The sequence below is a fragment of the Danio rerio genome, chromosome 20 (assembly GCF_052040795.2).
Source record: "Danio rerio strain M-AB ecotype USA chromosome 20, GRCz13ab, whole genome shotgun sequence".
NCBI classification, from domain to species: Eukaryota; Metazoa; Chordata; class Actinopteri; order Cypriniformes; family Danionidae; genus Danio; species Danio rerio.
This window is the reverse complement of record NC_141040.1, coordinates 5,236,982-5,255,572: the sequence shown is the minus strand read 5'-3', so window position 1 is coordinate 5,255,572 and position 18,591 is coordinate 5,236,982. Positions and strand designations below refer to the sequence as shown.

The 18,591-nt window shown below is 38.7% G+C and overlaps 1 protein-coding gene across 1 annotated transcript; it reads right to left on the bottom strand.

The window, feature by feature from the left end:
• On the bottom strand, nt 1-12,391 carry cyp46a1.1 (cytochrome P450, family 46, subfamily A, polypeptide 1, tandem duplicate 1). The gene is made up of 15 exons (NM_001020522.1): nt 12,188-12,391; nt 11,995-12,075; nt 11,715-11,796; nt 11,230-11,303; nt 8,845-8,931; nt 7,937-8,075; nt 7,739-7,852; nt 7,488-7,644; nt 5,641-5,712; nt 5,392-5,464; nt 5,225-5,309; nt 5,032-5,142; nt 4,787-4,875; nt 1,075-1,141; nt 1-689 (listed from the first exon to the last, which is right to left on the bottom strand). Exons 1-15 carry the CDS (start codon nt 12,319-12,321, stop codon nt 549-551), a joined length of 1,506 nt encoding a protein of 501 aa, NP_001018358.1. The 5' UTR covers nt 12,322-12,391; the 3' UTR covers nt 1-548.
• Between the last annotated feature and the right edge of the window lie 6,200 nt (nt 12,392-18,591).

The window sequence follows — 18,591 nt, the reverse complement described above, 5'->3', positions numbered from 1 at the left end:
TACACTTATAAAGGTTTTTAATGCAATGTTTAATCTCTGTTGTTTATATTATGTGACATGTAAATATGAGATCATTTTAAACGATTATACAATTAAGCTTTTCACTGAAAATGTTTAAAATAGTCTATAATGAAAAATGAATGAAATTAGGGAAACCTAAACATTTTCACCAGTTTTCATTGGCTCCCATTGTGCCTGCAGCTTTTTTAAGTTTGCATGTTAACACTTTAAATAATTGTCCAGAAGTTAATGTTAGTGTATTTACTATCATGAACTAGTTTGAACAATCTTGTACAGCAATTAATAACACTTGTAATTTATTAGCAGATTAATAATAATCATACTTCAACATTTACTTTAGCACCAATAAAATCTAAAACTTTGCTTGTTCATATTGATTAATGCACTGTTAGTTAATTTATTTTCATTAATGTAAATCAATTGATGATTAAATCATCTGCCGTTACAACCTACATTCTCTGACACATGTTTGACTAATATAAGAGGATTTATGTCAGTAGAGCTGTCATTAGAGATTTAAACATGTCCTATGAGCACTGCTTGATGTTGCAGATCACTCCGCTCTTGGGCCGTAGAGTTCCGTTGTCTTTAATATCGAAAGACTGTCCAGGGACCAGACTGAACTCAAATCTCTGGAGCAGTTTGGCAAGCACTAGTTTTGCCTCCATCTAAATGTAGAAACACAACAGAGATGATCATGATCACAGCAAATATCCATAAAACAGTTAAAAGAAATCCAAAAAAGGTACAGATGTCTCTGTGTGTGTACTGGTTTTGGTGGTTTCACAAATTTAGATAATGACATGAGCTAACAATGTTGCTCTTACAGTGTTAAAGTAGTTTATGGGGACATGCCTTGAGTCCTCAACATTCAAAATTGTAAAAAAATTAAATAAAATATTATTTTTTTGCCACAGGATTCCTATGAGGGACGGGTTTAGTGTTAGGGTAAGGCAATAAAAAAAGCAAGTTCAAAATACATTATGCCAATGGAGATTCCTCATAATCCACCAAAACCAATATGTGGATGTATGCATGTGTGTGTTTCATCACCTGTGCGAAGACCTGGCCAAGACAGGTTCGTGGACCAAGTGAAAATGGGTAGTAGCAGTAATAAGGCCTTTAGATAAGAAAACAATTTGAAATCAGCGTTGTCATGCTATAATGTTATTAAATAAAGTAGTGTTTAAGTGATACAATTCTGACACACTTCTTAAACTCACGATTTGTTATTTTCAACTCAAACATTGTAAAATCTGAATTTTAAAGAGCTGCTATCAACCTGCCGCTGTAACATCAAGTAGAAAAACTGCACTTTTTCAATTAAGCAGGTCTCTTGTTATATTTCTGTTTAGTAAATCCAACATGGGACTATTGTTAATGTCATAAAAGGATAGGTCACCCAAAAAACTGAGGGAAAAGTTCACCTAAAAATGGAAATTTCCACTTAATTCGCTAATTTAAAGGTGCAGTATGTAAGTTTGACACCTAGTGGTTGAACTACCTATATAGGTATTCAGGCAGGTTGCCAGATTGAGAAGCAACATGAGCAAGCCTATCAAGCCTAAAGGCTGATTTAAATCATGTTCTATATAAATGCAACAGCACACAATAGAAGGAATATTTTACATATTAAAAGGAGTTTGTGTTCTAGTTTTTTGTTCCAATATTACTCTTGAATATTTTTGGCACCCCGGGTTGTCTTGTTGGAAAACAACGTTAGATACGTATACTTTGAGAGCCTTTCTAAATGAATGAATGCGTAGTTTTTTAAGCAAGGCAACCCGGGGTGCCGAAATATTACTGGCTAAAGTGGCAGAGGGCGGGGTTAAAAGAACCAAAACAAAGTCAGCGTTCCAGCAGGTAACAGTCATTTTTAAATCAGAATTAATATCTGACTTCAGCATATTATATAGAATATTCACTTAGCATGCTTCTGAAATATCTGCAAACATGTGGTATTTTCATACAGAATCAAATATTACTGAAATATTCCGAAATACTCAAATATTACAAAATATTACTGGCTAAAATGGCAGTGGGCGGGGTTAAAAGAACCAAAACAAAGTCATCCTCAGTGTATCTGACTTTCTTCTTACAGATGAGCACAGTCAGTGTAGGTTTAACTTTTATTCTAGCTCTTTAATGCTGTATTATGATGTTGGGTAGGGACCCTTTTTCACTCATAAGTCGGCAGGGTGTTGAATCTGTCTTTTGGAGCAGATTGGCGTGTTTTGAAAACCAAAAATTGCTAATTATTCAATATAAGCTCAAATCAATGACTTCTGGTGGATGTCAAATGCATGTTTTTGACACCTTCTTGGCCAACCTCTGACTTGACGTATGACAGGGATAATAAAATATTCCAGTTCAAACAAACACATAGGAAATTATTTATCACCAAAATATCTTTCCACAAAAACAACAAAACATTTAAAGGAAATTAAAACCCTTACACCAAAAACACAGTTTTTCAAGAGATTTTATTCATTCATTCAGAAAGGTTCCCAAAGTATGCGTATACTTTGAAAGCCTTTCTAAATTAATGAATAAAATGCATAGTTTTTTAAGCAAGGCAACCCGGGGTGCCGAAATATTACTGGCTAAAATGGCAGTGGGCGGGGTTAAAAAAAACAAAACAAAGTCATCCTCAGTGTATCTGACTTTCTTCTGACAGATGAGCACAGTCAGTGTAGGTTTAACTTTTATTCTAGCTCTTTAATGCTGTATTATGATGTTGGGTAGGGACCCTTTTTCACTAATAAGTCGGCAGGGTGTTGAATCTGTCTTTTGGAGCAGATTGGTATGTTTTGAAAACAGAAAATTGCTAAAATCAATGACTTCTGGTGGATGTCAAATCCATGTTTTTGACACCTTCTTGGCCAACCTCTAACTTGACGTATGACAGGGATGAAAACATACTCCAGTTCAAACAAACACATCCTCAAAAAAAACATTCTTGTTGCTTGTTGCAACTATTTATTTAAATTGAGCTGAATCAACACACTTATTAAGGGTTTTTTGGGGACAACTTAAATTGTTTATGTTCAGTCTACTTAAATTTGTAAAGGAATTAAGTAAAATTAATCGATTTATGTTGGGACAGCATTTTTTTTAACAGTGCAGCTGTGCAACAAAAAAAGGCAAGCTCTTCTTCTCATAAGCAGGTCGCACACCAGAAGCGCCGCTCGGCGGCGCGCCGCGCAGCGCCACGCAGCGCCATGTATTTTAGAATTCTAAACATAGGTTTCTATCAGGATACACACACCGGTGCTGCAAGTCGGCGGCTGTCGGCGGCGCCCGGCGACGGCTCAGGACGCAGTTAATTTTTCAGCCACGCCACAGAGCGCCATCTGATTAGTTTCATGTTAAATATCATTCGAATGTGCGCGTCTGGTGTGCGATACTTCAATCTGTCATGTACGCGCCGTGTCGCGGCGCCGAGTGGCGCTTCTGGTGTGCGACCTGCTTTACAGTGAAATATTCGGACAATTAGGTACCATCATTATTCTATATTCTATGTTTAGCTATAGACCTTTTTCTTGGAACGCAAAATTACCCATTATGCTTTGCGTTTATGCGCAAGGAGAATGCTAAGAACTTCCGGTCGGCAGCTGATGCGTGTAAACCGTCACATTTGGACAGCTTTGAAACGATAGTTTTAATCTATTTTACCTGCTTTTATCCTCTTTGAACTAATACTGTTGTCCATCAGCACCATCTCCTGGACTGATCATTTAAAGAAATGCGATCTAATAGGATGGAAAACAGCTGCTGTGAGGCGTTTTCCCCTCGTTGTCAGACGGCATCTTCTGCAGTTGAAATGAAGCCTCGTCATCGCTAAAGTCAACATTTTCTCTTTATTTCAAGTATATAACCAGCCCAAACTAATGTAGTTCACCAAAATGTTTGACACACACACGTAGCCTGTACTGTGCCACTGACACACTGATTTAATAACTGTGACAAAGTCATTTCGAAATGACAGAAAAACACAAACCGTGGTAAAAACAACACACGAAATAAAACACAAACGGCTCGCGATTAGAATGAACAGCAAATCAGCCAGCAAAGTATCAATAACAGACTTTTATTGGTCATTTTAGTAAATTGCACGACTTTCATACCTGTTAAGTTTCATGCCAGTACTCTGGTTTGGTCTCTCTCTCTCTCTCTGTGTGTGTGCGTGTGTTAAAGAGCCGCTGAGCTAGAACTAGGAGAGCGTTTTTCTCATATTTCTGACGCGCTTGAACCACATGTGACAGATTATAACGGCTAAAACAGACACATTTCTAAGTTGTGTGTCACAAAAACACTCTGTTATCCATTAAAAACGTTATTGAAACCCATTTTCGGAGCGCAAATTACCAGTTGTACACGCTGTGAACGGAAGTTTTTAGCATTCTACCGGAAGACGCTGGTCGCTATGGCGCCCTCCATGCAGCAGCCATGAAAAAGGTCTATATACACAAAGGAATTTCATTTAAAGGATGCTGTTAACTGCTATCCACTGATTTTCGTGATATTTTCTTTTCTACAACGGATGTAAATGGTTACCAATTGAACCTTCTTCAAATAAATATTTGTTTGTGTTTTACAGAAGAAAGCAACCTAAAGGATTAGAGTTATTGTTATGGTGAGTATAAGTCTTTGGGTGAGCCATCTCATTAATAATGTTTAAATTTAACTTAATTAATAATTTCTGAACTAAAGATTTAGAAAAAATAAAATAAAACTGAATCTAACGTAGGTGATAATGACTTACTTTGGGGCATTCACATCGAACCTCTCTGGATCAAACTTCAACGGATCTTTGAAAAACTTTTCCAGTCTTTGGGAGACATACGAGCTGAACTGTATGGAAAAAGAGAAATGTGGCTCAAATGCTTTTATTTTTCCTTTCTTTACATATAAAACTGTTTTAATTCAACTAAAAATGTTTAACAAAAAAATCCCTCTATATTTAAGTAGACAGGAGCTGATTTTGTTTGTCATGTTGGTGATGCTCACCATAACAGAACAGCCTCTAGGGACTTTAATGCCATTTATGACAATGTCCTCATGAAGCCAGCGATTGGTTCCTGGCGCAGTGGGGTACAGACGGAGGGTTTCCTTCAACACCTGAATAACACAAAAGACCATTAAAAGAAATGGATTTAAAAGCATTTGTGTTTGTAGCATGTAAAAGTCTCTATGAACCAACCTGAGACAAGTAAGTCAATTTTCCAAGGTCTTCATTTGAAATTTCTCTTTTGGTTCCGAGGACTTCATCCACCTCTGCTTTAGCTCTGGAAATGAAAGGAATATTGAACTATAGTATTATAATAAAAGTCTGACAGAACAGGGACACATTTCTAACAAGTGTTTTACCGTTTATAGATCTCTGGATTTCTCCCTAATGCCATGATTGCAAATGAGAGCTGATTGGCTGTTGTCTCTTGGCCTGCAGAAGAATAAAGCAATAGTATCTGGCTGCAAGACATGCAAGCTGAGACAAGCCGTCTCAGACACATGCAATCAACAGAGCTACTGACATCACTGTGAGGGGTGGGGTTATGGGCGGGGTTGTGTGTATGCAACAAAAGCACTTCAAGTTCATCGACATGAGCACTAACTCACCAGCAATGAAGAAAGTCACAAAATTGTCCAACATCTGCTCAAGATCTTGTGTGTTATTAACATTTTCCTCCTCTGCAAGAAAACAAAACACAAGAGTGTTAGGCTACCTGTTAAATAATACTGTCTACAGTGAAGAAAGAATAAATAATGAGAGACATTTTAAAAAGTGACTTCAGAAGTCATTTTATTTGCATATCTTTGGCCTGTAAGTGTGGTATCATTTCAATCTAGTCTATTGTTAACAGAATAAAATCAAGAAGGGAGATCAAGAATCAAGGCCCTTTGACAAAGCAATATATAAATATATATATGAAGAGTTCAGATGCAAAACAGCACTTCTGCCAACAATGAGATAATGACAAGTGAATGCTTTAGACACGTAGTACACCATCAACAAATAGATTTGCAAATCATCTAAATCGCAGCGTACGCCCATTCAGAAATAACAGTTTCAAGAGTTCCCACTTAGATATGCTTGGCACTTATAGCAGGTTTGGCATGCTGTCCCGGGAGAGAACCCTGAGCTCAGAGATATTTGAGCCCAGGGCTCCCGCCCGGTCTAGAAGCATATCAGGAGAACCGAGATCAGGTAGGTCTCGATCACTCCCCCTTTAGAAGGGGAGAAAAAAGGAGGAGATGGGGTGGAAGGGGGGATTCTTCCAAAACGAAGATAGAGCAATAAGGAGAAAGTGATCCATTTATATTAAGCTAGGATCATTCTGATTGGATTATTACTGATTACGGATGAGTGGCCAGCGGTGCACAATCAAATCACGTGCTCCTCTCGAAATTAGTTTATGAAACTTCACTTGTTGGCAAAAGCCGCTAAACGCAACTTGCATTTGCCAGCAAAACCCACTATATTCATCCCTGTCAACCCTCCCATTTTTCCCGGGATTCTCCCTTATTTTAAAGTTCTATCCCGCTATCATCCCGTAAAGAAATTACCCGTATTTCTCCCGTATTTTCAGTCTTTCTCTGAAGGGTGGCAAGAAACATTAAAGAGCCGAGCCTCCCTATACGCAACCAATACCGCCGAACCACCAGGGGTCGCCCCTTGCTCTTAAATGTGAGTCTGTTCTGTGCTTTTGCTTTGTTTAGGCATGAAAACACTTTAAAATAAATATAAAAACGGCAAGATTCCCCTTCCTTTTTTATTAGAGGTGCCGTCGCCCCTCCTATGCAATCCTCAGAACAGTCATATAATGGTTCATGACTGTCAGCTAACGCGCTCTATAGTGATAAATAGACTCTATGTTTCCCTATATATATGTGATACACTTGTAGTTATTCAATAATATCAAACCAGAAGATGGTTGATTGATCAATCATATTTGTTATCTAGACAGCAGGATAATAAGCCCTGTTCTCCAGTTTATAGTGTTTTATTGTTGACTTTGTATTTGTATACATGGACTTTAGCCATGAACAAGCTGCCTGCACAAGCTGTATTTTTTAATTTGTCATAATCAGGTTACCTGTGCAAGAAAAGGGAAGAAGAAAAAGACATTTAAAGAGATCGTTCACCAAAAACTGACCTCACTATTTACTCACACTTGATTCTAAACCTTGATGAGTTCATTCTGTTGAACACTAAAGATATTTTGAAGACTGTTAGAAACTGGTAACCACTGACATCCATTGTAGGAAAAACAAATATTAGGGAAGTCAGTTTAGAAAATATAATAACATTTTCCAAAATGTCTTTTTTTTTCAACAGATCAAAGAAAGTCAAACAGGTTTGGAGTGAAGTGGAGGCTGAGTAAATAATGACAATATGATTCGTTTTAAAACAGAAAACTCTCCCTTTAACCACTGAATTTCTCCTTCACTTGAGATCAACATACCTGCTGATTTGAGGATTTGTGTGAGAATGTCTTTGGGGACGTCCTCTCCATTTTTCACTGCTGTCTTCCTGTTTTGTATCCATTTCTCTCCCGTTTTACGTAAGAGTTCAGTTGCTTCTCTAACTTGCTGTATAAGCTTCCAATTTTTGGGAAAAAGCTGAGAACCCAAACAACACAAGTAAATAAAAAACAACTTATATGGCGTTAACCCTATTACATTATAGTGACCTGTTTTGGATACATTTTCTTACCCTAAAAAATGGGTCCCTGACATCCAAGATCATGCCCTTTAAACACAGCTCTACTGCATTCTGGAAGGGACTATCCTTTTGATTTAATAAATTTAAATCAACACCAAAAGCCACCTGCGAATGGAAGTATTATGAGTACTGATAAACAGCTGATTTGACACAGACTTCCCCTTGGATCAATAAGAAGGATGGAGAAACCTTGCAAATGACATCAAGTGTAACACAGTTGACCAGGTCGTGCATGACGGCAGGGGTTTTGTTGTTGGCCATTTCCTCCAGCTTGTCCATCAGGCGTTCTGACATCTCGTCAAAAGTGCTTATCAAGCTTCGTAAGTATCTGATTAATAAGCCAGAAACAGATATATTATCAGTCATATCACTGTGGCAAGCAGACTCAGGCCAAAAATCTTGGGACCGGCATGAGCCCAATGGATCTTAAAATTTATTATTAACAGAGCCCTACAGAAAAATCCAGCTTAAACCAGCCTAGGCTGGTTGGCTGGTTTTCGCTGGTTGACCAGCCTGGTTATAGAGGGGTTTTGGCCATTTCCAGGCTGGTTCTCAGCCATTTCCAGCCAGGTCTTAGCTGGGAGATGACCAGCTAAAACCAGCTTGACCAGCCTAGCCAGGCTGGGAGTCCAGCCAAAACCAGCTATGTCCAGCTTAAACCAGGCTGGTCAAGCTGGTTTTAGCTGTATTCAGCAGGTAATTTTCCAGCCTGACCAGCTAAGACCAGGCTGGAAATGGCTGGAAACCAGCCTGGAAATGGCCAAAACCCCTCTAAAACCAGGCTGGTCAACCAGCTAAAACCAGCCAACCAGCCTAGGCTGGTTTAAGCTGGATTTTTCAGCAGGGAGGTTACTTCATGTCTCGCCCTGTCTTCCTTTTTTAGTTGAGATTATGTTAAACAACAAATAAACAATGCACATTCCAAAGCACTTCACAGATCTTTAAATCTGAGGATCTGGAAAATGAAGCTCATTCATGAAATGTAAGACTAGTGTGTCATGTAGGTGTCTCCTATTAATATTCTTGCCACCATGTATCTCAGCCTCATCCTGCATGCCATAATCACATTTCAGCATTTTTTCCTGTATTTGACTCACGTGCTGCTGAAGGCTGGATCCATGATGCGACGCTGCCTGTACCACATGTCATGGTCCACAGCTGTAATGAGCCCATTTCCCAAAAACCTGAAAAGAAGGATTTATATGACTTATACAAGTGAAAAATGCAGAACCTGTGAAAAATATCTACATCAAGATGACAATAGAGGATATGGAATTTATCTCGAAGGCTAGGCTCTGCTAGTTTTTAACAACTCATAGAGCTCTAGGCTAGTTTTTAACAACAGCTGTGGAGCTCTAAGCTAGTTTGTAACCACAGATGGTGCTCTATGGTAATTTTTAACAACAGATGGTGCTCTAGGCTAGTTTTTAACAACAGATGGTGCTCTAGGCTAGTTTTTAACAACAGATGGAGCTCTAGGCTAGTTTTTACAAAAGATAGTGCTCTAGGCTAGTTTTTAACAACAGATGGAGCTCTAGGCTAGTTTTTACAAAAGATAGTGCTCTAGGCTAGTTTTTAACAACAGATGGAGCTCTAGGCTAATTTTTAACAACAGGTGGTGCTCTAGGCTAGTTTTTACAAAAGATAGTGCTCTAGGCTAGTTTTTAACAACAACAACAGATGGTGCTTTAGGCTAATTTTTAACAACAGATGGTGCCCTAGTTTTTAACAACAGATGGTGCTCTAGGCTAGTTTTTAACATCAGATGGAGCTCTAGGCTAGTTTTTAACAACAGATAGAGCTCTGGGCTAGTTTTTAACAAAAGATAGTGCTCTAGGCTAGTTTTTAACAAAAGATAGTGCTCTAGGCTAGTTTTTAACAACAACAACAGATGGTGCTCTAGGCTAATTTTTAACAACAAATGGAGCTCTAGGCTAGTTTTTACAAAAGATAGTGCTCTAGGCTAGTTTTTAACAACAACAGATGGAGCGCTAGGCTAGTTTTTAACAACAGATGGTGCTCTAGTTTTTAACAACAGATGGTGCTCTAGGTTAGTTTTTAACAACAGATGGAGCTCTAGTTTTTAACATCAGATGGTGCTCTAGGCTAGTTTTTAACAACAGTTGGAATTTTAGGCTAGTTTTTCACAACAGATGAAGCTGTAGGCTAGTTTTCAACAACAGTTGGAGTTCTAGGCTAGTTTTTAACAACAGATGGAGCTCTATACAACAGATGGTGCTAGGCTAGTTTTTAGCAACAGATGGTGCTTTAGGCTAGTTTTTAACAACTGATGGGGCTCTGGGCTAGTTTTTAACAACAGATAGAGCTTTAGGCCAGTTTTTAACAACAGATGAAGCTCTAGGCTAGTTTTAACAACAGATGAAGCTCTAGGCTAGTTTTAACAACAGATGGAGCTCTAGTCTAGTTTTTAACAACATGTGGTGCTCTAGGCTAGTTTTTAACCACAGATGGAGCTCTATGCTGTTTTTTAACAGCGGACAGGAAGGAAGAGCACTTGTGCATTCAGCTGAGTCATGCAAGTTGGTTTTTATGCCTCAAGATTAATCTAAATACAGCTCACTATGAACACTCTTGTAAGTACCTTAAATTTTCCTTTATTACTGATTATTTTAGGTTCAAGTGGTATTTGTAAGGAATAGGAAGAATAAAAACTAAGAATTGACTCAAGAGAGAATAGCAAAATAATTTGTAAGTCTCAATACTGACACAGAATCAACTTTTTAAACAATATTTTTCCCACAGCTCTATTGGACAACGACAGCTTATTTCAAGTATTGGATTGCATGGTGAATGCAAAGTGTTTAAGTCAAGTGTCAAGTGATAGTAAAGCTTTTTAGTGGTAAAACAAAAGTTTTACAGACTGAAAATACACATTTACCAGGCTTGTGATGGGTCTGGAATGTAGAAGAACCCTGATGGTATAATGGAACTGAACTAAAGGCATTAGCAAGGTGACTTGCTTCATGAAGATCCATCTTCATTGTTGGTTTTATCAATTTAAAGGCATGCATAAGGTTTTAAAGCAATCAGACATAAACTAAATGCCACATAGCCGGCGCATAGACTGCAGCTCTTCACAAGTAGTTTGTCCAAAGACAAAATGGTCATGCCCAACTGAGCCTGGTTTCTCTTAAGGTTTTTTCCTTCACTTTTGCAAACTGGTGAAGCTTGTTCTTCGCCACTGGCTTGCTTGGTTTGGGACTTGTGCATCGATGGATTTGCATTTCAATGTTTGCACTTTTAACAGTGAAAATTAAACCACTCTGAACTGAACTAAACTGTACTTTAACTCTAAAAACTGGAATGACACAGGTTCAATGTACTAGAACTTCTATGTTAAGCTGCTTTGACACAATCTACACTGTAAAAGCGCTATAGAAATGACGATGAATTGAATTAAATAGTAATTAACCAGCAATCAATGTAGAAGTGTGACAATTTCTAAACATATTAAAGTTTACCTTTTCCCAAACAAGTTAAATAGTTGTTTGTAGACAAATGGATCCTTGATATACTTAGGTGACATCATGATCGTCTATAAAACCAAAAAATGTATTATTATATTACAGCGTCCCCACATGAAAAATACTTTTGAAAAATGTTTTTGAACCATAGTAAAGTGTATTATATACATATTATAATATTTATAACACTTGAGTGCACCAACATACTGTAGTATTAACTATAGTGAATTGGTAAACTTTAATACACACTATAGTCTACTTCAGTTTGTACTGTAAAATGTGGTGTTTTGTTGAGCAGTGCAGCCTATTGTTGTAGAAAACCTGTGTATAGGGTAATTTATTTTATATTACTACAGCAGTTATATTACCATAGCATCTACAGAATCACCACAACAGATTAATTTAAGTAATTTACTATAATATATATTTATATAGATTCTGACTAGGTACAAAAAAACACACATAAAAGATTTAATATTTACCTTCGTAGCCTCAGGGCAGTAAACCATTATTGTGACATAATGCAAAGTGTTAATCCTGTAAACAGGGCCATACTTTTCTGCCCTTAAAAAGAATTATACAACAAAATCTCATTAAACAATATATGAAGTATACAAGTGCAAGTTCCAATCAACAAAGCAACAAATATATATATATATATATATATATATATATATATATATATATATATATATATATATATATATATATATATATATATATGCACTACACAAAATATGGGTTCATACAAAAGCGTCCTACCAGTGAAGAAATAAGTCATGTATAAGGTTGTTGTCGGAATAAACTGCTTTAGTAAGAGATGACGAATGTCCAAGCAGAAAACTGTAAGAATATACATTTACAAGCTTAATTCATTTGAGCCTTGTTTACAAATCTTATTGCAATAGATTTGTATCAAATACATTCATAAATAACAATTCTTCAAGTTTCTTACCTGTCTCTTGGAGGTCCGGGTATATGATCATATTTCTGATGAAGATGATGAATGTACAGACAATACCCAAGAAATGCAGTAAAAACAGCAGCGAGCAGGAAAAAAACAATGTATAAGACCCATTCGGAGATCATGATGGCTTTGTACTGCTCAGTAAACGTCTGCACACTGCCTTCTAACTGCTATCAAACGTTGAACGAATGTGAGTGCAGTTGATGGCTGAGCTGCATGCTATGCTTTTATTGCCTACACCTAACCCCACCCCTAACCCTAATCTCTCACAGTGAAGTCACTAGGTCCATTGAGTGCATTGTGAATGACATTCCAAGTTTGAGATATGTAGGACGGCTAACAAGTGCAAGGGTGCAGATAACAGATAACATTCGACGAATGTCAATATTGTCATTTCTAGGTTTGTGGACGATAGAGGGCAGTGCTTCTTCCAACCCTGCTGAAAGATCCAGCTTAAAGCAGCCTAGGATGGTTGGCTGGTTTTAGCTGGTCGACCAGCCTGGTTTTAGAGGGGTTTTGGCCACTTCCAGGCTGGTTTCCAGCCATTTCCAGCCTGATTTTAGCTAGTCCAAATGACCAGCTAAAACCAACTTGACCAGCCTGGTTTAAGCTGGACATAGCTGGTTTTGGCTGGGCTTTAATTAAATTATAGTTTGCATGTTCTCCCAGTGTTCGCGTGGGTTTCCTCTGGGTGCTTCGGTTTACCCCACAGTCCAAACACATTGGTACAGTTGGGGTCACCACAGCGGAATGCTTTACCGCATGTCTTTGGACTGTGGGGGAAACCGGAGCATCAGAAGGAAACCCAAGCAAACACATGGGAGAACATGCAAACCACACAGAAACGCTAACTGACCCAGCCGAGACTCGAACCAGCTATCTTCTTGCTGTGAGGTGATCCTGCTACCCACTGTGAGACCCTTGCTTACTCATGTGAACGATAAATTACCCTACAATCAAACAGTTTAATACACAGGGCCGGAGTGGGACTCCTTTTCAGCCCTGGAGTTTCAAGCCTCAGACCGGCCTACCTCAGCTCACGACTGACTATATTAAGATAAGGTCATTTCCAATTCAGTTTCTAATTACACTATCACGTCTTTTTCAAGAAAACAGCTGCTTTAGAACTTCAAATGTTCAACAACCCTAACAGTATTATATGTCTTAACAATAAAAATGAAAAAAAAAAATTAAAAAAAACATACTCAGACAAGGATCAAACCCCGGTCGGCGGCGTTGTAATCTAACGTGCTAACCACAAGACTGTGGTCAAATAAATAAATAAATTTAAAAAGTGTGACTGCTGAGAGCAACAGATTCTGGAGCTAGGGACACCGGCCCTCGCAGCCAAAAAACGGACCGGCCCACCGGGAATTCTCCCGAACCTCCCGATTAGCCAATCCGGGCCTGTTAATACATTAGCAATGTTAAACACAAACACACACAATTGTCTTGAAATAAAACATGTGAACAATATCTTTAAATATGGCAGCTGCAGTATAACCAGAACATTTTTCTAAAATTTTGTCCCAATGGATGTTACATAAATTTAGCAGTTTTAGCAATCATTGTGTTTATATGGTTTAGGAATTTTTAATTAACATCATGTTCTAGAAAGTCAGTTTTGTGTTTACCTATTACTGTTTACTTCAGGGGTCACCAACATGGTGCCCACGGGCATCAGGTAGCCCATGAGGATTACATGAGTTGCCCACAGGCCTGTTCTAAAAATTGCTCACCATTGCACCACATACCAGTAAGCTGAATCTAGTCTTTTTTTAAGCTATTCTTTTTAAATCACACCTGCATTGGTGTAAAACGTGTTAATGACATTAAGATATATATATAAAAAAAACTAAAACTATTTCAGACAAATAAAGTGTTGCATATTGATGTTTCTGTTTCTTACCTTGTTAAATCAGTGTTGAGAACTGTTGTGAGAAATCATTAACATGATCAGTGTCTTCACATAGATAAATATCATTAATCATTAATAATAACAACATATAATTAAAGTAAATTGAGAAAAATTGTTGTTTAAGAAGTGTGTATCAAACTGGTAGCCCTTCACAATAATTGGTACCCAAGAAGTAGCTCTGAGGGCCTACTCACACTATGCCATCCGTACCATGCCCAGGCCCGTTTCCCGGATCGTTTGAGAAGTGTGAGTGCGCTGAATCGGGCTCAAGCACGGTTCACTTGGCCAGCCCTGGCATGGTTGAAATAGGTGGGCCTGAGCGCAGTTCACTTGGGCTTTGGCGCGGTACGCTTGTGTGTGAGTGCAAAACCCGCCAAAGCCCGAAACTGAAAGCGAAACGTGACTTTTAAGGGGCTGTTTCATATGGATTTATTAATCATTCTTACTGTTCAGTGAACGCAAACTGCCATAGTTTATTAAAGACGAGAACTCCTCACAGCATGACAGCTGCGCGCCTTCAGCAGACCTCCTCATTCCTGCAGCACGAGGGCTTTATGATTGTTTATGAGCGCCAAAAGTGGCGGATCTGTTCGGCGAAATATCTGACTGCGTGTCACCGCATCCCTAAGGACTGTTTGGCGAAATATTTGACTGCTTGTCACTGCATAACAAACGACTGAAACGATATAACTAGAGAAATCTCCACTGTGCTGCTGAGTGAGAGAGCGCTTCTCACTGAACAGCGCAGCAGCGATGACGTAAGCGTGCCGAGGCCCGTTTGTGGTGTGAGCGCAGGCCGTCAGGGGAGATGGGAGGGGGGACAAGCGTGCTTTGGCCCGGTTCGAGGCAACTGCACCTAGTGTGAGTACGGCCTCAGTTTCAAAAAGGTTGGTGACCCCTGGTGACCCCTGGTTTACTTGTTACAAAACCGATTACAACTTAACGTATTATTGTGCATTGTCAAATGAACAAAGTCACAAAAGAAACATGAACAATTAGAAATGACATGAAAAGTGTGAAATAAAATAATTCAAATGTAACATTTTATAAAATTGACAGTAAAATACTAGAATAAAACAAATCAAGTGTAGAAAGCTATTCAGAGTGGCTGATTAGACCTCCAGTTATGATGCTTTATACATTAAAGAATACAACATGCCTAACTGATTTCTTTTATTACTTAATCACAGGTCTTTGTCGTCATATGTTTCACTAAGTACTTTGTGACGTAAGGAATTTTGACCCTTCGAATAGGTTGCATTCCAGCAGTGCAGGTATTTCAGTGGATGAACCCATTTCTGTTCTCACAGTGAAGAAAACCTAATGTCATTCTTACATTACAGAAATTCTGGCTCTCCCTCAGTGCAATTGGGTTTGTTGATTTTGATTGGACTTGGAATTGCCACAGACTCAGGTGAACTTGTACTTTTACAGCCTGTACCCAAAAAGAGGGCGTGGTAGGGGTTGGGGGGGATGGGTTACGACTAATCATAGTCTGCACGTTTTGAGAATGTCCATGTCTTGAGTCAAGCAATTTTGCATATTAGATATCACAGCTATGCACATGACTTTGGCTTGGTGCCATCATCTTGTTCGTTGTAGAGCATATCGTGAAAATGATAGACTAGAGCTACTAGCCTTGTTAAGTGAAACATTCATGGAAGTCCTTTATTTTTGTTTACGCTATATACAGTAAATTAATCTATTGTTCCTCTTCCAAAAGCATTCATTCATTTTCTTGTCAGCTTTTTATTATTCCAGGGTCTCCACAGCGGAATGAACCGCCAACTTATCCAGCAAGTTTTTACGCAGCGGATGCCCTTACAACCCATCTCTGGGAAACATGCACACACACACACACACTCGTACACTAGACAATTTAGCCTACCCAATTCACCTGTATGTCTTTGGACTGTGGGGGAAACCGGAGCACCCAGAGGAAACACACGCGAACGCAGGGAGAACATGCAAACTCCACACAGAAACACCAACTGAGCCGAGGCTCACAAAAGCACTGCAGGTAAAGTTAGGCAACTACGTGTTGTTGTTATTGTTTTTTACACATGTAAAAAATAAATCCCAAATTATCTCTGAAGGGATTTCTTCATATTTTTAGCTTATTTTTTAGTTTATCTTTGGCTCTTTAGGCATAGTTTCTGTTTTAGATGTCGAAAAAACAACCAAACATTCATCATGAGCTGATGAGCAGGGAAAGTGAAGCACAGTCTAATTTTGACGTAAATTTTACAACCCTGACCTGTGATTGCGAAACGAATAAATTTATTAACAGATTAGATTGTTGGCATCCGAGCTCAAAAGTCGAATCTCGTATCAATAAAGGTGTATCAAAGAAACTTTACATATTAATCAATGTACCTCTACTCAGAACAGGCTGGATACAATAAACTTTAAAGATGAATCATCTAGGTTTGTGTTCAAAAGATGGAATTAAAGTATATGATTTTGCTATTAGATTTGTTCTTTTTTTTTACACGATGAATGTTTGTTTTGTTTAATAAAATACACCTGCCCATGTTTTAACAGGTTTTGAAGGTATATTATAATCTGGAAAATCAGCTTCCAAAAGAAAGTAAGACCTGAGTGAGAAAGAGAAAGCCATAGGCCAAGAAATCTGCAATGTGATTCTTTTCTCCATTTTACTTGATAGTACTTTCTAAAACAAATATGGGACTTTCTTCTGCCAGTTGACTCTAATAAAACATTACCAATCCTATTATAGTAACTGTTGCAGTCGATCTTATTACAGGGGTTCTCAAAGTCTCAATTCAAAGGTCAAAATCTGAATTTTCATCAATGTCAAAAGTATGAAAAAAATTAAAATAGTGCCTTTTGCATTTAAAAATACATTAATGGAGAGTGTAAATGTGGGGAAATGACAAGTGACGATTATTTTAGGTGTCAGCAATTTTTAAGAACAACACAAATTCAAAGATAAACATGGTGTAAAATACTAAGTAGTCTATGTGAGAAATGGCTCTTTCTGTATTCCATCAACTGACTAAACAGTGGCATTTGACTATTTCGTTTATAAACAATGGTGTCAGGACTTTTCATCTTGATGACACTGACACTTTCATTGACATCAAAACTTGCTTTTGAGGAATGAGCTCTTTATTTTGAGCTAGTGACACAATTCTGCAGGTTATCAACTAGTTTTAGCAGTTTGTACGGATTGTTTTGAGAAATGCATTAAGCTACGGTCACACTAGAGTTTGTGTGTGGGAAATTCTGTCGTACGGCGCTGCAAAAAGGGGCGGGATTAAACGAGCTTATTAGGCATTTAAAAAAGCGAGCGATTGCTCCATGTTTTAAATTTCTGTCCAGAGAGGTCATGTTTTGATCCTCGGTTGGTCTCACGCAGTGAAGTGATGTGATTTCGCAGTTCAGAGTTAACCAAGCTTCACCTTTGCACTGCAGCAAACTGCGAAACTTAACGCATGACCTCGCGTTTCCGGTCTGGTGCATTCGCGTACGTATGAATGGAAGTCTATGGTAGGAAAAGCCCAGTGTGACCGCAGCTTAAAGTGAAGTTTCTTACGCCCTATTCAAACGGGCCTTCAGCATCAACGCTTGACTGAAGGCATGTCTAAAGTCGGGGCTGAAGCGATCGTTATAGAAGCGTCAGCCAATGAAATTAAGTCAGCAATAGGCCACTGTCTAGCTGGTGTATTTGCATACAGCGATCTGATTGGCTGACGCTTCCGTCAGTGCTTAAAAAGTTGAGCTAGTCCCAACTTCTGCAGCAAGCAACGACGCTGAAGCAGCGGCCACGGATCCACAATGCAGTTCGGCAACGCCTGACATCACCCATTCAAAGTGAATGGGAAGCGTTGACGCTGACGCCACGTGTGAATGGGGCATTACACTAATTTCAAGAGGAGCACAAGATAGAACTGACTACAGCTGATCCCTATCCCTAATCACTAACTAGCCAATCGGATCACTCTAAATATAATATAAATATCCAGCCTAAACTTCATTCCTTATCTTCGTTTTGGTGTTGCGGATCATGCTTTGGTGCAGTGTTTCGAAACACTTGCGCTTCGGATCTTGACACTGTGTCGAAACGTCAGTTTCACGTCAGGGATCCCTATCAAGCACTAGCTGAGCCAACCGACACTCTCTGTGAGGAGTTGGCATGTTCTCCCCGTGTTCGCATGGGCTTTCCCCGGGTACTCAGGTTCACGCTCAAAAACCATGCAACAAAAGTTAGTCACAAGCACTTACTACAAATTAGCGCAGTTAGCGGTCTATTCTTGGGAAGTTATCGAGAACTACCTGATCTCATATCCCTCCGAATGCTTATTGACCAGGCGGGAGCCTTGGGCTTATCTATCTCCGAGCTCAGGGTTCTCTCCCGGGACAACATGCCAAACTTGTTTAAATAGTCAAGCAATATCTAAGTGTGAATTCTTGAACTGTTGTGCAAATGTAAATAGTGTTGTGAGAAATG